Source organism: Cololabis saira, chromosome 20 (assembly GCF_033807715.1).
Source record: "Cololabis saira isolate AMF1-May2022 chromosome 20, fColSai1.1, whole genome shotgun sequence".
Taxonomy (NCBI): Eukaryota; Metazoa; Chordata; class Actinopteri; order Beloniformes; family Belonidae; genus Cololabis; species Cololabis saira.
The window spans coordinates 14,817,314-14,835,735 of NC_084606.1; the positions used below are offsets into that span (position 1 = coordinate 14,817,314).

The 18,422-nt window shown below is 38.9% G+C and overlaps 2 protein-coding genes across 5 annotated transcripts; one reads left to right on the forward strand and one right to left on the reverse strand.

Moving 5' to 3' along the window:
* The first annotated feature begins 1,096 nt into the window (after positions 1 to 1,096).
* LOC133420799 (RNA-binding protein 4.1-like) lies at positions 1,097 to 10,470 on the forward strand. 4 transcript variants are annotated; one of them, XM_061710632.1, is made up of 7 exons: positions 1,097 to 1,152; positions 3,977 to 4,403; positions 5,219 to 5,884; positions 7,607 to 9,210; positions 9,331 to 9,409; positions 10,091 to 10,159; positions 10,239 to 10,470. In XM_061710632.1, exons 2-3 carry the CDS (start codon positions 3,995 to 3,997, stop codon positions 5,866 to 5,868), a joined length of 1,059 nt encoding a protein of 352 aa, XP_061566616.1. In that variant the 5' UTR covers positions 1,097 to 1,152; positions 3,977 to 3,994; the 3' UTR covers positions 5,869 to 5,884; positions 7,607 to 9,210; positions 9,331 to 9,409; positions 10,091 to 10,159; positions 10,239 to 10,470. The 4 variants fall into 4 exon arrangements, with proteins under 4 accessions (XP_061566616.1, XP_061566615.1, XP_061566617.1 ...); XM_061710631.1 differs by having other exon boundaries at positions 10,091 to 10,470; XM_061710633.1 differs by having other exon boundaries at positions 9,049 to 9,210; positions 10,091 to 10,470.
* A 990-nt stretch (positions 10,471 to 11,460) lies between these two features.
* LOC133420801 (TRAF-interacting protein with FHA domain-containing protein A-like) lies at positions 11,461 to 12,994 on the reverse strand. The gene is made up of 2 exons (XM_061710636.1): positions 12,910 to 12,994; positions 11,461 to 12,148 (listed from the first exon to the last, which is right to left on the reverse strand). The coding sequence occupies exon 2, from the start codon at positions 12,103 to 12,105 to the stop codon at positions 11,506 to 11,508; it is 600 nt and encodes a 199-aa protein (XP_061566620.1). The 5' UTR covers positions 12,106 to 12,148; positions 12,910 to 12,994; the 3' UTR covers positions 11,461 to 11,505.
* Between the last annotated feature and the right edge of the window lie 5,428 nt (positions 12,995 to 18,422).

An 18,422-nucleotide genomic window follows, 5' to 3' on the forward strand; every position in this document is an offset into this window, starting at 1 on the left:
ACTTCCATGTCTATTGAATTTTATTTTCTGATTAAATATAACTTTTGAGATTGACACATATAATGCATGTCATATATCGTATTTTGGGTCAAATAGTTTTTCCATCATAGAAGTGGAGGTGGTGGAGAAGTACAACTAGATCAGTGTTCACCTGGACAACAGACTGGATTGGAAATACAATACTGACCAGCAGACTTTACTTCTTAAGGAAACTTAGGTCCTTCAGCGTTTGCAGCAAGATGTTGAACTTGAATATCCTCTATAAGTCTGTTGTGGAGGGTGCAATCACATCTGCAGTCATCTGTTGGGGAGCAGCATGAGAACCAGTGACTTAAGGAAACTGAACAAACAAGGCTGGCTCTGTTCTGGGGACTCTGGAGCTGATTGTGCAAAGGAGGATACTTCATAAAATGAAGAACAGCCCTGACAACACTGAGCATCCTCTTCACAACAAAGTTATTCAGCAACAGAGTGTCTTCAGTCACAGGCTTCACCAGATCCCTGCAACACAGACTGCTACAGGAGATGCTCCCTACCTACAGCAATAAACCTCTCACTCACTCAATTGACTTCAATGACTACTGCAATAATTCATTTTCCTTTGGAAATTAAAGTATTTTGAAAATGAATCTTCAGCAATGCATGGATATTATGTTGGATAAATAACATACATTATGAGTTTTTTTAAGTTTAATTGGCAATTGGCTAAAATAATGGTTTAACTGTAATCGATACCTTTTCATGTATTCGTTTCGTTTCGTTTTTATTTATTTCGAACATGTATATAAAAAAAACAAGAAAAAAAGATAAGAGAAACAAATACAGGTGGGCATTCCACCACATAAAGAAAAAAAAACATATGTACATTACTGTTTGTGTTACAATTAATAATTTTTCTTTGTGTTTCATGTTGCTTTAACACTGGACTTGTGAAATTAAACTTTTTGTGACGTAATATTATTGAAGCCGCTTGTGCAACGGAAGTGCACCCCCTTCCCCTGGTGAAGGGTTTCCTGTGGTTGGCCAGCCAATCAGGGGCCATATATTTTGATTGACAGGGCTGTCCTCCAATCAAATCCTTACCCGAGAACACGTCACCCAACGTCTGTTTCCTCTCATGATCACAGTTTCTTTTGACTCCGCGATCTACACGTGAGTAAACCGTCTTTACCTCTTGTACTTACTTGTACTTCATAGATATTTACAGGCGTAAATACACGGTTAATTCAATGTAACTTTGAAAACAGTGGGAGTGTTAAAATGGTCGAAATGTTAGGTTATTTCAATCGATTTCCTCTTGCTTTTAGCAACCTCTGCTAGCACTGTGGTGGCCAGGAAGCGCAAACGCGGGAACTTATTTGACTTTACTCTTCAGAAAGTAAGCCTTTTTTTGAATAAACTAAGCAGGATCGATTACAAACTTTCTATTTCCTGATGATGCGCTGTGGTCGTCACCTCTGACCCTGCCCCCCCCTATAGTAGTATATATTAGTATTAGTATTATATAGTACTATAGGCTGGGTATCGATTCAAATGTCAAGAATCGATTCGATTCTTAAGATTCAGAATCAATCGATTATCAGGATTTGATTCGATCCGATATTGGTGTGGGTTAGCGTTATTAAAAATGTTTTTTGAGCTGTTGCCTGAATTATATGACTGTAGTTATGCAACATATGAATACTAGTAGGCCTGCTGCAGCTGCTCTTCCACGCCATGCAGGGCTGGGGTCGATTCAAATGTCAAGAATTGAATCAAGAATTCGATTCTGATTCTTAAGATTCAGAATCGATTATCAAGATTTGATTCGATTCCGATATTGATTTGGGTTAGTGTTATTAAAACTGTTTTTTGAGCTGTTGCATGAATTATATGACTGTGTAGTTATACAACGTATTAATACTAGTATTATATTGAGATTCAACAGCAAGTAGGGATGGGCGGTATGGACCAAAAAATGTATCACGATCATTTCTGGCATTTATTCCGATCACGATAAAAAAAAAATACCAATTCAACTCCACCTTTGTAACTATAAATCTATCACCACTTTCAGTCTTTGGAGCCCCCGAAACACTGCTCTAAAAGTATACTAAATGCTACCAAATGTCATTAATGAGAATCTTTCTTTCTCTCTCTCTCTCTCTCTCTCTCTCTCTCTCTCTCTCGCTCGCTCATTTCCTTCCATAAATCAGCTTTACACAAAAACATCATCAACGGGAATTTATCGTTTTTCCCGCTAGTTGACAAATTCTTACCGTGGGGAATTTTTTTGACGGTATATCGTGAACGGTAAAATATCGCCCATTCCTAACAGCGAGTATTGGCAGCTAATGATTAGAGATGCACCGATCAGGATTTTGAGGGCCGATCACAGATAACTGATCATCAAAATCAGTATCTGCCGATCCCGATATTGCCGATCACAGCATGAAATCCATAAATTCGTCAATATTGTTGTCTCATGTACATGACACTGACATTGTATTATTAGTAGGAATGGGCGATATTTTACCGTTTACGATATACCGTCAAAAAATTTGTCATCTCGCGGTAAAAACGATAAATTCCTGTTGATGACGTTTTTATGCAAAGCCGGATTTATGGTTCTGCGTTAAATCGACGCACAACGTACGGGAAGGAAGGAGCCTGAAAGAAAGAAAGATATGAGCCTGAAAAAAGAAAGAAAGAAAGAAAGAAAAATGAGCCTGAAAGAAAGAAAGAAAGAAATAAGCCACAAAGATAGAAAAAACGATAAATTCCCATTGATGACGTTTAGTAGCATTTAGTATTCTTTTAGGGCAGTGTTTTGGGGGCTCCAAAGACTGAATGTGGTGATAGATTTATATTTAAAAAGGTGGAGTTGAATTGGTATTTTTTTTATCGTCATTTTTTTCGATATCGGGTGTTGGTGCAACATGTGCACCAACACAGAAAGCAGCAGATATTTAACTCTCTTAGAGTTGATAAAAGTTGTTAACTATAAACCTTAGTATTCCTGTGGAAAGAGGAATTAAATCTTTGAAAAAAAATTAATTATGAATTATTAAGCTTTGTGAAAGCTTTAGGGATAGCATCCGCCGCTTGTGAGGAAACTCTTGTGAGTGAAGCAAAACTCTTCACACTATAACATCTAAATGTCACTTGTGAAGCGACTGACACGACTGTCGTCCTGCATAAGGCTTTGGATGTATATAGTCTGGTATAACTCCGGCGGACATTCTTTAGTGAAATATTTACGATGCGGCAGCCTTGCATACTGCAAATTTGTTGTCTTATTCGGACATTGTAAAACTCCCATACCGACTTGGGACACCTGGGTCTGAGGTGTGGGAACGCAGCGCTGGCGGCGGTTTGTTGTTGTAAACGTCATCTGATCAGCTGCTTTGAGCTATTATTTTCCGATCTCCGATCAAAACCGATTATTGGTCAAAAACATTATAGGCCGATACCGATCGGTTGCCGATCGATCAGTGCATCTCTACTAATGATGCTGTAAGGACCAATCACCTCCCAGAATGCTGATAGAACTGCTTTCAGAAACATCGCGTGAGGCAGAATTACCAAACAGATTCAGGGCAGCAAACAGAGGCCGTATGAAATCGGTTTTTACCCACCCTCCGTTTTTATTTTGTCCATTTTCAGTCTTTTTCTGTTTTTAATTTTTGAGAATTTGGTTTTTAGCATTTTATGCAAATGTAACGCCAAGACAGTATATAAAGTAATGAAATATAGACAATTTATGCAATTATAACTGAAAACTTTAATGTTTTCATACCTTTTAAAAATATTTAAAGGCAAAAAACATGGCACCAGTTATTATTGTGTCCAACAAAACATTCCTTTTTGGGCATAAACAAAAAAAGTTGTAATGTAATGATGATTTTTTTTTTTTCGATTTTTAGGAATTAATATGAAAATCGATTTAGAATTGGAAAATTGATTTTTTTTTTTTTTAAATTTCCCCCAAACACAGGCCTACTCAGGAGCCACAATGGTGAAGATCTTCATCGGGAACCTGTCCCAGGACACCGAGAGAGATGCGATCGAGAAGCTCTTCGCCGCGTACGGCACCGTGACCGAGTGTGCCAAGTACACCAACTTCGCCTTCGTGCACATGGACGACCGGAAGAGCGCCACCAAGGCCATCCGGGAGCTCAACCAGCACAAACTGGACGGCCGGCCCATCAACGTGGAGCCCAGCAGGGGGAAGAACAAGGGCCCCCTGAAGCTCCACATAGCCAACGTGGAGAGGGGCTTTGAGAAGGAGCTGCAGGAGCTGTTCGAGGAGTACGGCACGGTCACTGAGTGTGCCATTGTCAAGGACTTTGCCTTCGTGCACATGTCCAACTGTGACGAGGCCATGGACGCCATGCAGTTCCTGGACAACATAGAGTTTCAGGGTAAGTCGTACGGTTGCCGTTTGCATAGCTGTCAAGTTTTGGATTTAAAAATACAGGAAATTATCCGCCGCTGTCCCGCCAGCCCAACCGAGGTCCAGTATCTTACATTTTAAGATACTGAAATTCTAAATAACTACCTGTCAACCACTTACAAACTACAATTATGTGCTCAGAATCTGCTTGGACTACCCTTGTTGACACTGAAATGCTGTGGACATTCCTATGTGTGTAATTCCTATAATAGAGCCTCAATGAAAACACAAAAGTGAATTAAAGCACACGTATTTATTTAAAATTTTTTCAGTTTATATACATATTGATTGTTTTCAAGTGAAACATTTACATTTTCTTTTAATTTGTCATTTTCACTCATGTGGCTCTCTGGCATTCACTGACTGATACAGACGCATGTTTCTGTACCTCCTCTTCAGGAAAGTAAATTTGGTTTTGCATTTTTAGATACATTTACACAAATTCTTAGCTTTTTTGGCAGAAATGTCTCTCGTTACATCCATCCATCTCTGATTTGTTTTTCCGAGTTTGCTCCCGTTGTTGCCGCTAACCTCGAGAGAACTGCCACCCAGGCTACAGCAGGGGGCAGTTCTCGTGAGGCTAGTGACAATTCAGTTTGCAGTTTAAAAATTATTATATTATGAAACTGGAAATTTACAGAAAAATACTAATACGGGACGACGGCGGGAAAGAGAGTTAAAATATGGTAGTTTCCCAGCCAAAACGGGAGACTTGACAGGTATGCGTTTGAAAGCTCCTGAGCTTTTTAGATTTGAGGGACAATGTTTTTCTCTCTCTCCCAGGAAAGCGCATTCATGTTCAGGTCTCGAAGAGCAGACCAAGAGGGTACAACGAGGAGGAGGAGGACTACCCCCCTCCGCCGGCCAGGGGGGGCCCGGCCCCTTACCCTCCACGCTTCCCAGGGCACAGGCCGGAGCCTCCCTACGGGGGCCACATGTCTCCCTACCCGCCACCACCTCCCCCCCCAAGAGGAGCATCGTATCCTGAGCGGCCAGCGTATGCCTACGCCGGCCGAGGGGGCTACGGGAGCCACGGGAGCCACGCGGGCTACGGGAGCTATGGGCGCCACGGGGCAGTGGATATCTATGAGAAATATCGAGCACGTGCTGCGGGCTACGATGACAGGCGTGCCATCCCTCCGCCGCCTCCCCCCTCGGCTCTGGTAAGGGAGCGTCTGGGGATTGGGGCCCCCTCCCCGTATGAACGCCACCCGCTCCCGCCTCCTTCACCGTACGCACCCAGGGACCGGAGCCCTATCAGAAGAATCCCCCTCCCCCCGGCGCCGACACCTGGCAACGGCTATTCCTATGAGCGGTCTCGGCTCCCACCCATGTCCAGGGCCCCCATGTACCCGGGGGCCCGTTCCAGTTACTCCTATCCGGATCGAGTGCCGCCCCCTCCACCACCACCACCCCGCTACTCGGGCTATTAGAGGGCTGTAACAGCAGGTGAGAGAGAACAGTTGAATATTTCTACCCCTTTATGAATCACATCACATCTTTTGTTTAAGAAAAGGCTCAGGCTGATGCGTTTTTTTCTGCATATATATTAATGGTTAATATCAAATTTGGTAAAACTTCAAGCATATACAGGACTGTCTCAGAAAATTAGAATATTGTGATAAAGTCCTTTATTTTCTGTAATGCAAAAATGTCATACATTCTGGATTCATTACAAATCAACTGAAATATTGCAAGCCTTTTATTATTTTAATATTGCTGATCATGGCTTACAGCTTAAGAAAACTCAAATATCCTATCTCAAAAAATTAGAATATTCTGGGAATCTTAATCTTAAACTGTAAGCCATAATCAGCAATATTAAAATAATAAAAGGCTTGCACTATTTCAGTTGATTTGTAATGAATCCAGAATGTATGACATTTTTGTTTTTTTAATTTGCATTACAGAAAATAAAGACCTTTATCACAATATTAAAATTTTCTGAGACAGTCCTGTATATGCATTTTAATCTTCTTAATCTCAGGAAAACACACGACGGGCACAAGCCTTTAGAATCTGCAAGAGAGAAAACAAACGAACAGAAACGAGAACAGGCAGAGATACAAACAGCAACCATTTCAGGTCTCTAAAACTGAATCAAGACTAGGCTACTGCAGACTGATGCTTTTCAACAAGTACAGGGAGGAAGATCTGAGGAAGTTGATTGGGTGTCTCTAACGCTTTAAATAGGATTGTACATATGAGTGTGACTGTATATTTCTGGGTGTGTTTGTGGATAAATCCTTCGCTTCTCCTGGTCCCTCTGTGTTGTGGTCTGGTTCCATAGTTGTTTGGGTTCCAGCAGTGGTCCACATTTCCACATTTGGTGCCCCATGGCAGTGGGACAAGGTTGTGGGGGTCCTTGTGGACTTTGGGGGGGCTTGCACGGGTGTTCAGGCCCTTGGTGGCGATGTTCGGAGTTGGGTTGTGCATGTGGGTGTGAATGTTTATTGGAGTATCAGCGTGTCGTTGGATGTGAATGTCAATTTACAACGTTGACATTTAGCATTAAGCTAATATCAGATTACTTTCTGCATTACTTTATATGCATAAAATAAGTTTGTTTGTTTTTTTTTTTGTTTTTTTTTTTAATAAAAAAAAGACTCAGAAAACCAGATGGATATCAGTGTAATTATGGAATATTGGATAAGGGGTAAAATTAAATAACTTTTACTTCTTCCTACCCCTTTCCAGACATGTCAAACATGATTTGTGTGTATTGTTGTGCATGTATACAGATAGGTGTGTGAACATTGGGTATAGATTTATTTATTTTGTGTACATTCAGTTAAAATAGATTAATTTATTTATATAAAGTAATTTCCAAGGGATTCTATATGTTCAAAATATGTGTGTATATATTTATCTGTTTGTATGTAGATGCATAGATTCATACTAGAGTTAACGTTGTTATACAATAGTTTTGACATGTCATGAATCAAGAAAGGAAACATCCTAAACAGAAAGATGAGGTTTATAAAACAAGACAAAATGTGTCCAAATAAACTGCAACTGAATCCCTAACAGGAAGGTAAACTTGTATTTCCTGCAGAGCTGCTCCAGCCGTCAGATCAGGACAAACCCGCTCCAACGTTGCTGCTCTGATATCAAACAGTCTTGCGCGTGTTCAGATGCGCTCCCTGACCTGTGTGGTGTGCTCTCTTCTAGAATATGACACGGTCGTCGTCTGCTGATGCACGCGGCGCTATGCCCAGCCCCCGCGCCACGCCCACGGCGGATTGCGTCGCGTTCGCCTGGCGTAGCCTACTGGAAGATATCGCGGACGGCCCCGTACTTACCGCAAAAACACCCGATCAAAGGCTTCTTCGGAGCTGTTCATGCCTTTTCTGACCCCGTACTTGTTTGGATGTTCATATTTTTATGATGTTGTGAAGAACAGGTTTCAACTTGCTGGCAGAAAAACAAGAGGACTCTGTTCAATTTTTCTAAATTAGCCTCCAAAAATAAGATTTCCATAGCAAGGGAATGTATTTAGATAAAAACATGTCGGCGCTGTCAGCTGATCCTTTTTTTTTTTTTTTTTTTCCTCTTAAAGCGAAGTTTATCATCACAAAAAAATTATAATCTCAGGAAAAAACTACTTTCGAATTGTTTCTCTTAATGCTTGGTGTGGGATGTTATACAATCTTTAAGATTTGCTACGCAAGTAAGCATGCTTTAAAAGTCAGTGTGATTATTATTATTTTTTATTTCTTTTTTTTTTACGTTGTTTTCTTGCGAAATTAGGACCTATACTCCCCCGTCCTGTATTTTTTTTAATGTGTACACACATATATATATGTATATATATGTGTGTATATATATGTGTTCTTATTTGAAGGCATTTTAATAAATTAAATCAAAAAAACCTTTTAACTGTGACGTCATTCCTCTCTGCACTTGGCGTTAGTTCAGCAGCAGGCGGCCGCTTTCAACAAAAACTATGTCGGGGTTTTATCGTGCCCCCAGTTTCCTGCTTTACACCGTAGATATTACGTAAGTTTAAATGTGGTAGGTGATGGTTTTTACCTCTGCTTTAAAATAGAAGACAGAAATTCACTGGCAGTGAAAGCTCCATTTGCGCTTTTAATAAATCTTATTTGACACTTGAGAAATCAGGTTTTTGAGCAGCTTCTCATGTTGGATGCTTAATTGTTAATTAGCCTAAATACACCCAGATGGCATTTAATGATAAAGAAATGCTTTTAGACTTTTGGCATATAGTTGGTAGTGAAAAACATAATTTTCTTTAATGAATTTTAACCTTTAGGTCCTGTTTCATGAGAAAAGTGTCTAACCAGCAGGAGCAGGTGAGCATAGATTATTAAAGAAAGGTTGAGGTGAAGCAGTTTCTCTGCAGAGGTCAAATGTTTCATTTTATATCTGTGTATTTAGCTGATTTAAAAGGTGGCTGAACATTTTGCTGAGGCTTCAGCCCCCAAAAATAAAAATAAAAGCTAATATTTAATTTTTAAAAAGACATGTGACGTCCAGCATCTTTCTTTTTGTGCAGTTGATTCAGGAATGTAATGGTGTCAACATTTACTGTCCTCAGAGAGTCTGACAAATTATTAATATTAACCAAAATGAGTAAAACGTCATACATGCAGGTATCTAAACCATCCTGGTGAGATCCAGATGTTGCAGTTCCTCGCGTCCGTGCAGCTGGTGTTTGGATCCAGAAGCTGAACCCGCCGGCAACACTGTACGTTTGCGTGATGTTTGAGAGAAACTGTGCACCAGTCGGGACCTGCGCTGTTGGGACTTTGAAAGTGCGTTCTTAATTTCATTTGGTTCACACTTGATTTTCCATCACTGTCTGTCATCATGTGTAAATGTTCCCAAAAAATGTATTTCTGGCTTGTTTTTCTTAGTATCTGTGCTCTTTATAGGTTGTTAGACTATATACAGGAGATACTGGATCCTAAGGCGTCGGCAGCAGACCTGTGTCCAGCATCCTCAAGGAGCGAGGTACCTGTTTATATAAAGCTTTGGCATTATTAATGGTTGATTAAAGAGTCTTTGATGCGTCTGCACCAACCACACATTTATTTCAAAATATTGTTTTAGAAATCTAGAAACTGGGAAACCTTTTTTTTGTATTTTAAAGTAAATGTAAGATTAATTTGCATAACTTACACAGTAAATGAATGGTCAATTTTAACATGACTTACACTATATACATTGTAAATTGCTGTACAGCAAAAGCCTGTGATTCCACAGTAATGTACTGTAATATCACTTTGTCATGGAAGCTGTAAAGTTAAAATATACAGTTGTGCTTTTACAACTAACTATGTCTTGTAATTTCACAAATATGAAATGAAAGTGAATTGCTGGGAACTTGTTTATATTGCTGTAATCCTTACTGGTAAAGTTATGCAAAACGTATCCAATGATTTATTGTAATTTCACAGCAAACAATTCAGCAGTGTTTAAAAGATTAATTGTCTTGTTAGTTTATTTGATCAAACTTTGGTAAGAAGGCAGTTACGTTAATAGTAACCGCATCTGCAGCTTGTTGTCTTGATGCGACAAATTGTGGTAAAGGGGGTGGGATGCTGTGTAAAAAAACAGCCGTGTAAAAAAGGCCTTTAGTGATACAATTCACTCATTTAATGTTTAACCATGTGATTTGTGACTTGTGTGCAGCGTTGCTGATGGCGACGGGGGGAGTTCAGATACGGGCTGGGAAGAATGTCATCAGACGGCTGCAGGGAGGTAAACAGCGAGCTGGCATCTTCCCCACAAAACAAGTGTATTTGTGAATGATTAATGAAGGCTGTGCCATGTTTTACAGGATGTGGGGTCCTACTCTGGTCTGTTGGTGCTGTAATTCACCTCTAATTCTCACCTGTTTCATATCCCTAAAATATCTATATCAAATCTCCATATCTAACATTTTAAACCTCAAACAGTTTGCTGTATATTATATACTGCATGGCCTTTCCGGTGGTTATTCTTTATAGCTATATTATATTTTTTAGGACTTGTATTCATGTACTTTTGAAATCGTCTTTCATTTTTAAGAACTAGAAAATAAAGAATTTGAACTTCACATCAGATGTCCTGTCTTCTTACTGTTCCTCCTTCAGGAAACTATTCTGAGATTCAAAGTGTTTCTACATAAAAACACGTCTTTGCTGTCTAGCCACGCTGATATTCGGATTAATTTGTGGTTTTAGAAATAAGAAGAGTATCTGACTTTAATCTTCCGATGCTGAGTGGAGACAAACCATCCAAGTAAGGGTCTAAAGTTCTCTGTCCCCTTGAGAAATACAAGTTTTAGCTGCACTGTTCAGTAATGAGTTGAGAAAAGAGTTTAAGAAAAGAGGACTTAAGGCTGTAATGTTTTAATATGTTCATATCGGACACTAAGCTGCACAAAAGTTAGGTTTAAATCTTTGAGAATAAGAAATTCAGGCTTTATAGAGAATTGAGTACTTTATTTTCACCACAGACTGAGAAGTTCCATGTCTGTTCCTTTTTTGGAAGTGTGGAGATGTATCACTTAAACATTTCCTTAAGGACACTCCCTTCTCGCGTCTCAGTGTGCCAGTAAATATGCACCTGTGGCTTTTATTATCTGTCCTGAAACCTGCAGTCACAACGATCACTATCGTTTTTAGTAAGATTAGGAATCTCTGATAAGGCTGGACTTTGTTCTGACGTCATAAATGCCTGTCTGAGGATGTGAGCGGTGCGAGGACTGAGTCTCGTTGCTGTTGAGTTTGCTTAACGTAGAGTAAGTTGGGGTGTTTGTAAATACTCCCGCTACTTGGAGTAACTGATACACTTGTCATGAGACTTGATATGATCTCAAGACTGACTGCTATTTTATCTGAAGCAGATTCCACAAAGTTTTTCTCTAGATTGTCATGTTTTCATTTGGTGGGTTGTGTGATTGTTGTGACAAGGACAAAATGTTGCAGAAAAACAGTTTATTTTATCAAGTTTAAACACAAGTATTTACATTTTAAAAGTAAAAATAGTACATCATAATTGACACAAGGTTCAAAATAATAAAATCACAGCTTCCATAGAGGGATCTTATCCAAACGTGCAGCCTAAAGTGACAAGTTTTGAAGTTTGTGTATTGATTGTTCATCAATCTCCTGGGGCTCGAGTGCTCTGAACTGAGCGTTGAAACTGTCCATCAAGCCCGTGTCCATCACAGCTGTCACGCCAGGCTCACATGTGCAGGTCTCTCTGGACGGCGGTACAGAGAGGACCTCAAACTCCACCTCGAAGCTGGCCTTGGCCTCTCCGGACTCACGGGTGATCAGCATCTCATACTCGCCGAACCGGATCAGAGCCTTGTCTGGGAGGTCCATCCTCTCCAGGTAGCCCAGCTCCGAGCTGTTCACCGACAGCCGCCCCCTCTGGCTCAGGTTCTGGATGGAGAACAGCAGGTCTGGACTCTGGGGTGAGCGGTAGGCGTGGAGGCCCAGCTGTTTACGGGAAACCCGGGGGTCGACCAGGCTGTAGCTGCAGGCCTGGGCGTCGCGGCCCAGCCTCAGAGGATCATCAGCAGAGTGTCTGCTCCTGGTTCCCAGGGGGAGACAGTTATAAAGCCCTTTAAAACTCTGCTGCGGGTGGTAGATCTTCATGTGGACACAAGTCAGGAGGTCCTCCTCTGTCTCCACTGTCTGGGACACGTTCATCATGAAGAAAAAATCCTGATCAAATCAGTCAATAAGTGATGAAATGCTGTAATGACAGAAGGGAAACACACTGTTAAAGCTGCACAAGTTTGTGTTATTTGTTGTCTTGATGCGTTTTGTTACTGTGCTGTTTTTTGTATATGGATGTACATGTATTCGTGTGGGTGGGGAGAGGTTGTGGGTGGGGGGTGGTAAGGTGGAGAAAATAGCACTGGATATGATGCAAACTATCAGGAAGTGTACTGTAGAATATTTAAGTTTTGTATGTTCAATGAACTGAATTTGTATCTTATTTTTCTGACATGTACCATGCATCCTGTAAATTCTTACAGTGCTTGCAATATATATATATATATATATATATATATATATATATATATATATATATATATATATATATATATATATATATATAAAAGAAAAAATCCTGATAAAATCAGTCAATAATAGAAGGGGTAGGACTAGAAAAGTTTTTTGAAACTTCATCCTACACCCTTTCAAACAGGAAATATTTATTTACATATAGATTTGTCCCTTTAATTTGCTTTGTTTTGCTTATGGTTTTCTTTGTTCTTTGTTTTTTTGTTTTTTTTCGGTATATACATTTTATGCATTCTGATTATTTTGTTTTTGTTTTAACCTGTTTGAATAAATAAATAAATGAAATGAAATAATTGATGAAATGCTGTAATGACAGAAGGGAAACACACTGTTAGAGCTGCAAAAGCTGGTTTTCTAGTCAATAAAAGTATAAGATGCACATAAAAATGCCTATGTTGACTAAAACAACACATATTTGTGTCTTACCTGAATGTTGAACTCTTTGAAATGAAGGTGCTTTCACTCAGCAAAGATGTAACTACATGAAAACAATCAGATGTGGACTCTGTCGTGTCGACACCAAACTGACACTCCTGACTGCAAGCCAAGCTGTTTTGTTGCAGACGGCGAGGTGTCGTCATTCTCTGGGAATTCCTAGTCGGAATCATGCTGCTTTCCCTGCAGGCTGGAAGTGCGGATTTAAGAAGACTTCTCTGTAAAAACAAAACTAATGACAGACTAGATCTGTAACGTTTTTTAAAAAATGAGCAGTTATTGTGGAGCGTGAACACCCATGTTTAGGTTGTTCTCTCAAAAATAAAAATAATACGGTAATAACTGCTAATAAAAGTCGAATCTCCGATTTTAAGATAAGCCCGTGAACTCAGCATCGTAGTAGAGAAATTTCCCCGGTGATGCAACTTCAGACAGGGAGAGAGAGAGTCACCACGTGGTTTCGCTTTCGATGGTATCAGTATCAATAACCACAACGCCAAGCTACAACTGGTTAAAAGAAAACACAAAAATGTGCCACATATTAACCAGGGACATTGAAAGACTGCATCCTTGAGTTCCCAGTTCACTCGTGAGCTACTGATTGAATAATGACTGAAAAATAAACAAGGTGTTGTTCTGTAAAGGAGGAGCCATTGTGGTGAAGATAAACATTAATAATAACAATGACTACCTCATACTGCTGCACCTTTCACTTTTAAATTGAAAGCCATTTGTCTATTACTGTTTGTAACTATTTAAATATGGGTTCAGTGAGCGAAAAAACAAGAACCCAAAATCACATTCCCTGTCTGGCATGTTCAGACTTGGCCAATAAAACTTTTTCTATTCTATTAAACTTAAACTTTATTTATTTATATAGCAACTTTCATGAAGATAAAATGCAACACAAAGTGCTTTACATTAAAAAGAGAAAAGAAACAATCTCCCTTGACCCCCCCACTCCCCGTACCCTCATTCATACAACACACACACACACACACACACACATACACACACACACACATACACACAGCATACTATTCAGATGCAGACCCACCCGGCACCCACCCACTCTTGTGATAAAAATGGAGTATGGCTGAGCACTGATAGACCAAGTGAGGAAACACCATCCTATGGGAAGCATCCACACCCAGAGCCGTCCAAGCCCACGACTACAGGGGACACCGCCGCAGAAACCCCGCCGACCCAGACAGAGAGGGGCCCACACCACGGCTATAAAGCCCTGGAGCAGGACCCCCAACTATCCAGACCTGGAGCAGGACCCCCAACTATCCAGGCCCTGGAGCAGGACCCCCAACTATCCAGGCCAAGACAGCAGGACCCCCAACTATCCAGGACAGCCCCCCGCAGGCAGACCAAGCTCCCGGCGTGGAGGGCCACCATGAGGAGAACACGGGAGCTGAGAACTAAGAGACAATAAACAAGATATGAACAGAACTAAAATGAAAGTATGTAAAACATACTAAAAACAACATAAATGAATGTTAATATAAAAGATAAAAGATAAAATATGGACAGTAAGGCAGTAAAAGCAAGATTTAAAAAAAAGTAAATAAGTAAGAAAATAAATAAATAAATAATGAAAGTTTTAAGAGGAAATTAAGAAAACAATAAAAGGACATAAAAGAATCAATAAATAAGTAGTGCTAAACAAGTAAAAGGAGACTCAGTTAAAAGCTAATTAAAAAAGGAGTCTTGAGCCGGCCTTTAAAAGCTTAGACAGACTCTGCAGCCCTGAGGCTCCGGCAGGCTGTTCCAAAGGCCTGGGCCAGAAAAGTGAAATGAAGCTTCACCAAAGGTTTTGGTTCTAACTTTGGGAACAGATAAAAGACCTGTACCGGAGGATCTCAGGATCCGCGAGGGCAGATATGATAAAAGCAGGTCTGAGAGATAAGAAGGGCCATGGCCATTGAGATACTCTTTTTCAGAAGACCAGAAAGCAGGGCATTAACCTAGAAATAAAAGCATGCATTAGCACCTCTGTGCTGGCAAGAGAGAGAAACAGGCAGACTCTGGCTATATTAATGGTCTTATAATATACTTAGTTATAATAATAATGAAAACAGGCAGATACACTTTTTGTTAAATCATGCTCATCATTTACTCTATTTGGGCTGTGATTGTTTGTGATTGTGATTGTGATTGAACTGTGAAAAGAAAAAACGTATAAGGGGACGCAAAGGTTTTTGTTCTTTTTTGGAACCTTTTTATTTATGCCCATAAAAATCAAATACACAAACAACTTTTTTTATGAAAGAAATATAACAACAAAGCAAATACACAACATAGTATAAAGTATATATATATCCTTCTGAATCCCTCTAGAGCTCTGTAACTGCGAGCGCTGATCCCTTCTTTTCTTCAAACGTCAAGCGCGTGAATGTGAGTGGACCTGAAGTCGCATCATGCCATGTTTGATTCCATGTAGCACATAGGAACTCTGGTCGACTTCACAACTTTGACGTTAACCTGAGCTTTCAGTGTCTGGTTGGACCTGATCCACCCGCCGCCCCGCCCGCCCCACACAGTGAGAGCCCACTACACCTCAGGCTAGCTCCACTAGCTTTTAAAACACGCTCTGTACACAGCACGCAGAGTCACACACAATGAGGGCTGGGTTTCAATTCAAATGTCAAGAATCGATTTGATTCCGATTCTTAAGATTCAGAATCGATTATCAAGATTTGATTCGATTTGATCTGATATTGATTTGGGTTAGTGTTATTAAACCAGTTTTTTGAGCTGTTGCATGAATTATATGACTGTGTAGTTATGCAACATATTAATACTAGTATTATACAGAGATTCAACAGCAAATATTGGCAGCTAATGATGCTGTAAGGACCAATCACCTCCCAGAATGCTGATAGAACTGCTTTCAGAAACATCGTGTGGGGCAGAATTATCAAACAGATCCAGGGCAGCAAACAGAGGCCGTATGAAATCGGTTTAAATTTTTCCCACAATCCGTTTTTATTTTTTCCATTTGCTGTGTTTTTAGGTTTTTAATTTTTGAGAATTTGGTTTTTAGCATTTTATGCAAATATAACCCCAAGAAAGTATATAAAGCAATGACGTTGCTTGTTGCGTGATTTGTTTCTTATCCTTTATCTTATCTTTTATCTCTTATCTTTTTTATCCTGTAGTTTTTAATTTTAATTTTCTTGATCTTTATGTTTTATCTTTGTTTCTGCATCTTTGAGATCTTTTAAAAGTGCTCTATAAATAAAATGTATTATTATTATAGATAGATAGATTGATAGATAGAACTTTATTCATCCCCGAAGGGAAATTCAACTGTCCAGTAGCTCATCAAAACATAAAAAACAACCACACTTCCACTCAGACAATAAAAACACATTAATATTAAAATCAACATGAAATATAAGGTTTAAAAATAGCATATAAAGTGCAAACAAAAATTTTGTCCAGTTGTGGCAGAGGTGAGTGTGTGAGTGTGTGTGTGACTGAGTTCAGGAGGAGTTCGTACTACTCTTAAAACCATGTGCATATCAGTCTGTGGGGTAACTTTGTGGAATGGTCTGGATGATGAAATCAAACATAGCGCTAACTCTATACAGTTTAAAAACACATACAAGAAAGCAATTCTTGACAAGTATAAAAATGGGGACCTCTAAAGAAAGTAATTTACTTTACATACCGGTATGTATTTCTTTGATTATTATTTTGTTTATTGTGGATGGATTATATTCGATACAAATATAACTGCCGGCATTCAAGGCTGTTCGTGGATCATTGTAGAGGTGACTGGGAGATTGGACTCTTGAATTTAGGATATTGTAGGAGACCGGTTCAATTATAATTACTGATATTGCTTAGTGGTTGTTTGTGTTGTACTTATTTATTTTTTGTTATTTTGTCTTTTTCCTTTCTTTTCTTTTCTTTTCTTTTCTTTTCTTTTCTTTTCTTTTCTTTTCTTTTCTTTTCTTTTCTTTTAATTTTATTTAATTTTTATAGGTTATATATGATATGATATTGTGAGGAAGGGACAGGACTAAATAAGCATTCTGCTTCCTCCTGTTCCCTCTCGAACACATTGTTTTGCTGTGCATTTTATTTTTGAATGAGACTGTTAAATTGTTTTGCTTTTTTTAAATATTTTGATGCTTTTAATTTGATTGGGTTTTGTTGTGTTCGAGACAAAGCCAATAAAAAAAAAAAAAAAGTTAAAGAAGTTATCCCTATATATATATACATATATATATATATATATATATATATATATATATATATATATATATATATATATATATATATATATATATATATATATATATATATATATATATATATATATATATATATATATTATTTTTTTAATTTATTTATACAGATATAAATAAATAAATAACGAAATAAATACATAAAAAAAATACATAAATAATAATAACATTTAAATAAAACATACAAAAAAAATCAAAGTACGCTCACTCCACTGCTTTACTTTCTACACGTCCATCCAAGCAGTGGCAGCTCCGAGCCAATCACGGCCGAGCTCTGACGCCTCCAGTCCGGCAGGTGGCGCTAGAGCAGCGCTGAGCCAGACGGCCGCCGCCGGTTAATGACTCCACCAGAAAAGGGGGAAGAAGAACCGTCTGCTCCGGGCTTGTCGTCGTGCTGAAGGAAACCTCCGGAAAACCGGCTTGTTTGTCTTTTAAAACCGAACGAGCGCAAGTAGGTAACCAAAATATGTAATAGTATTTCATTTATTTTTACATATATGTTTTACATTTGATTGAATGTAGTCCTCCCGATCGAGCGTTTGTTCAGCTTGTTTGCATTTAAGTGTATTGTGTTAGCGCGGCCCGGCCAGGCCTGGGCTCACAATGAGATCATGCTCACACATTTTGAAGTACAGTTAGGCTGTTCCTGTAAAGAATATTGAAACAAATGCAAATATATTTATTAGACAGCCAGCATTTTTAAAATGAACAAAAAAAAAAATCATTTTGCGCCTATGTTTAGTTTACATGGTCAGAACAAAGTATTCCACGATGCGCCTTTATTCATCCTTATAATTGTGTTTTAATGTCCTATATTTTTTTCCCTTTTGTTTTTATCGTTCAAGCAGATCTTTGATCTTCGACAAGTTTAAAAATACATTTGTTTGTTCAGCCCAGAAATATCGAGGCGAAAATCCCCAATAATAATCACAATTTCAGAAACAATCGACCTTTTTTTTTATCAGAAGTTAACGTTTATTATTTGAATGGAAGAGTAAAACTGACCTACCGTTTTGCAATCAAACCTTTGATCCCTTCAGAGGAAAGGGATTAAATTTGGATTTGGAAATTTGGATTAAACTACAGGTAGTGATGCACCGAAATTAAAATTTGTGGCCGAAACCGAAAATAATAATAAACACTTTGCCGAATACCGAACATGGTTCTTCTCAGTTTTTCGCAGTTTTTCATTTATATTGCCAATTTTTACACCATTGCATGAATCAAATACATTTTATT

Excerpts from the sequence above, each read along its gene's own strand:
- LOC133420799 (XM_061710631.1), top strand. The coding sequence starts at position 3,995 with ATGGTGAAGATCTTCATCGGGAACCTGTCCCAGGACACCGAGAGAGAT. Across the intron at positions 4,404-5,218 it reads GGACAACATAGAGTTTCAGG|GAAAGCGCATTCATGTTCAG; the intron begins GTAAGTCGTACG and ends TCTCTCTCCCAG.
- LOC133420801 (XM_061710636.1), bottom strand. The coding sequence starts at position 12,105 with ATGATGAACGTGTCCCAGACAGTGGAGACAGAGGAGGACCTCCTGACT.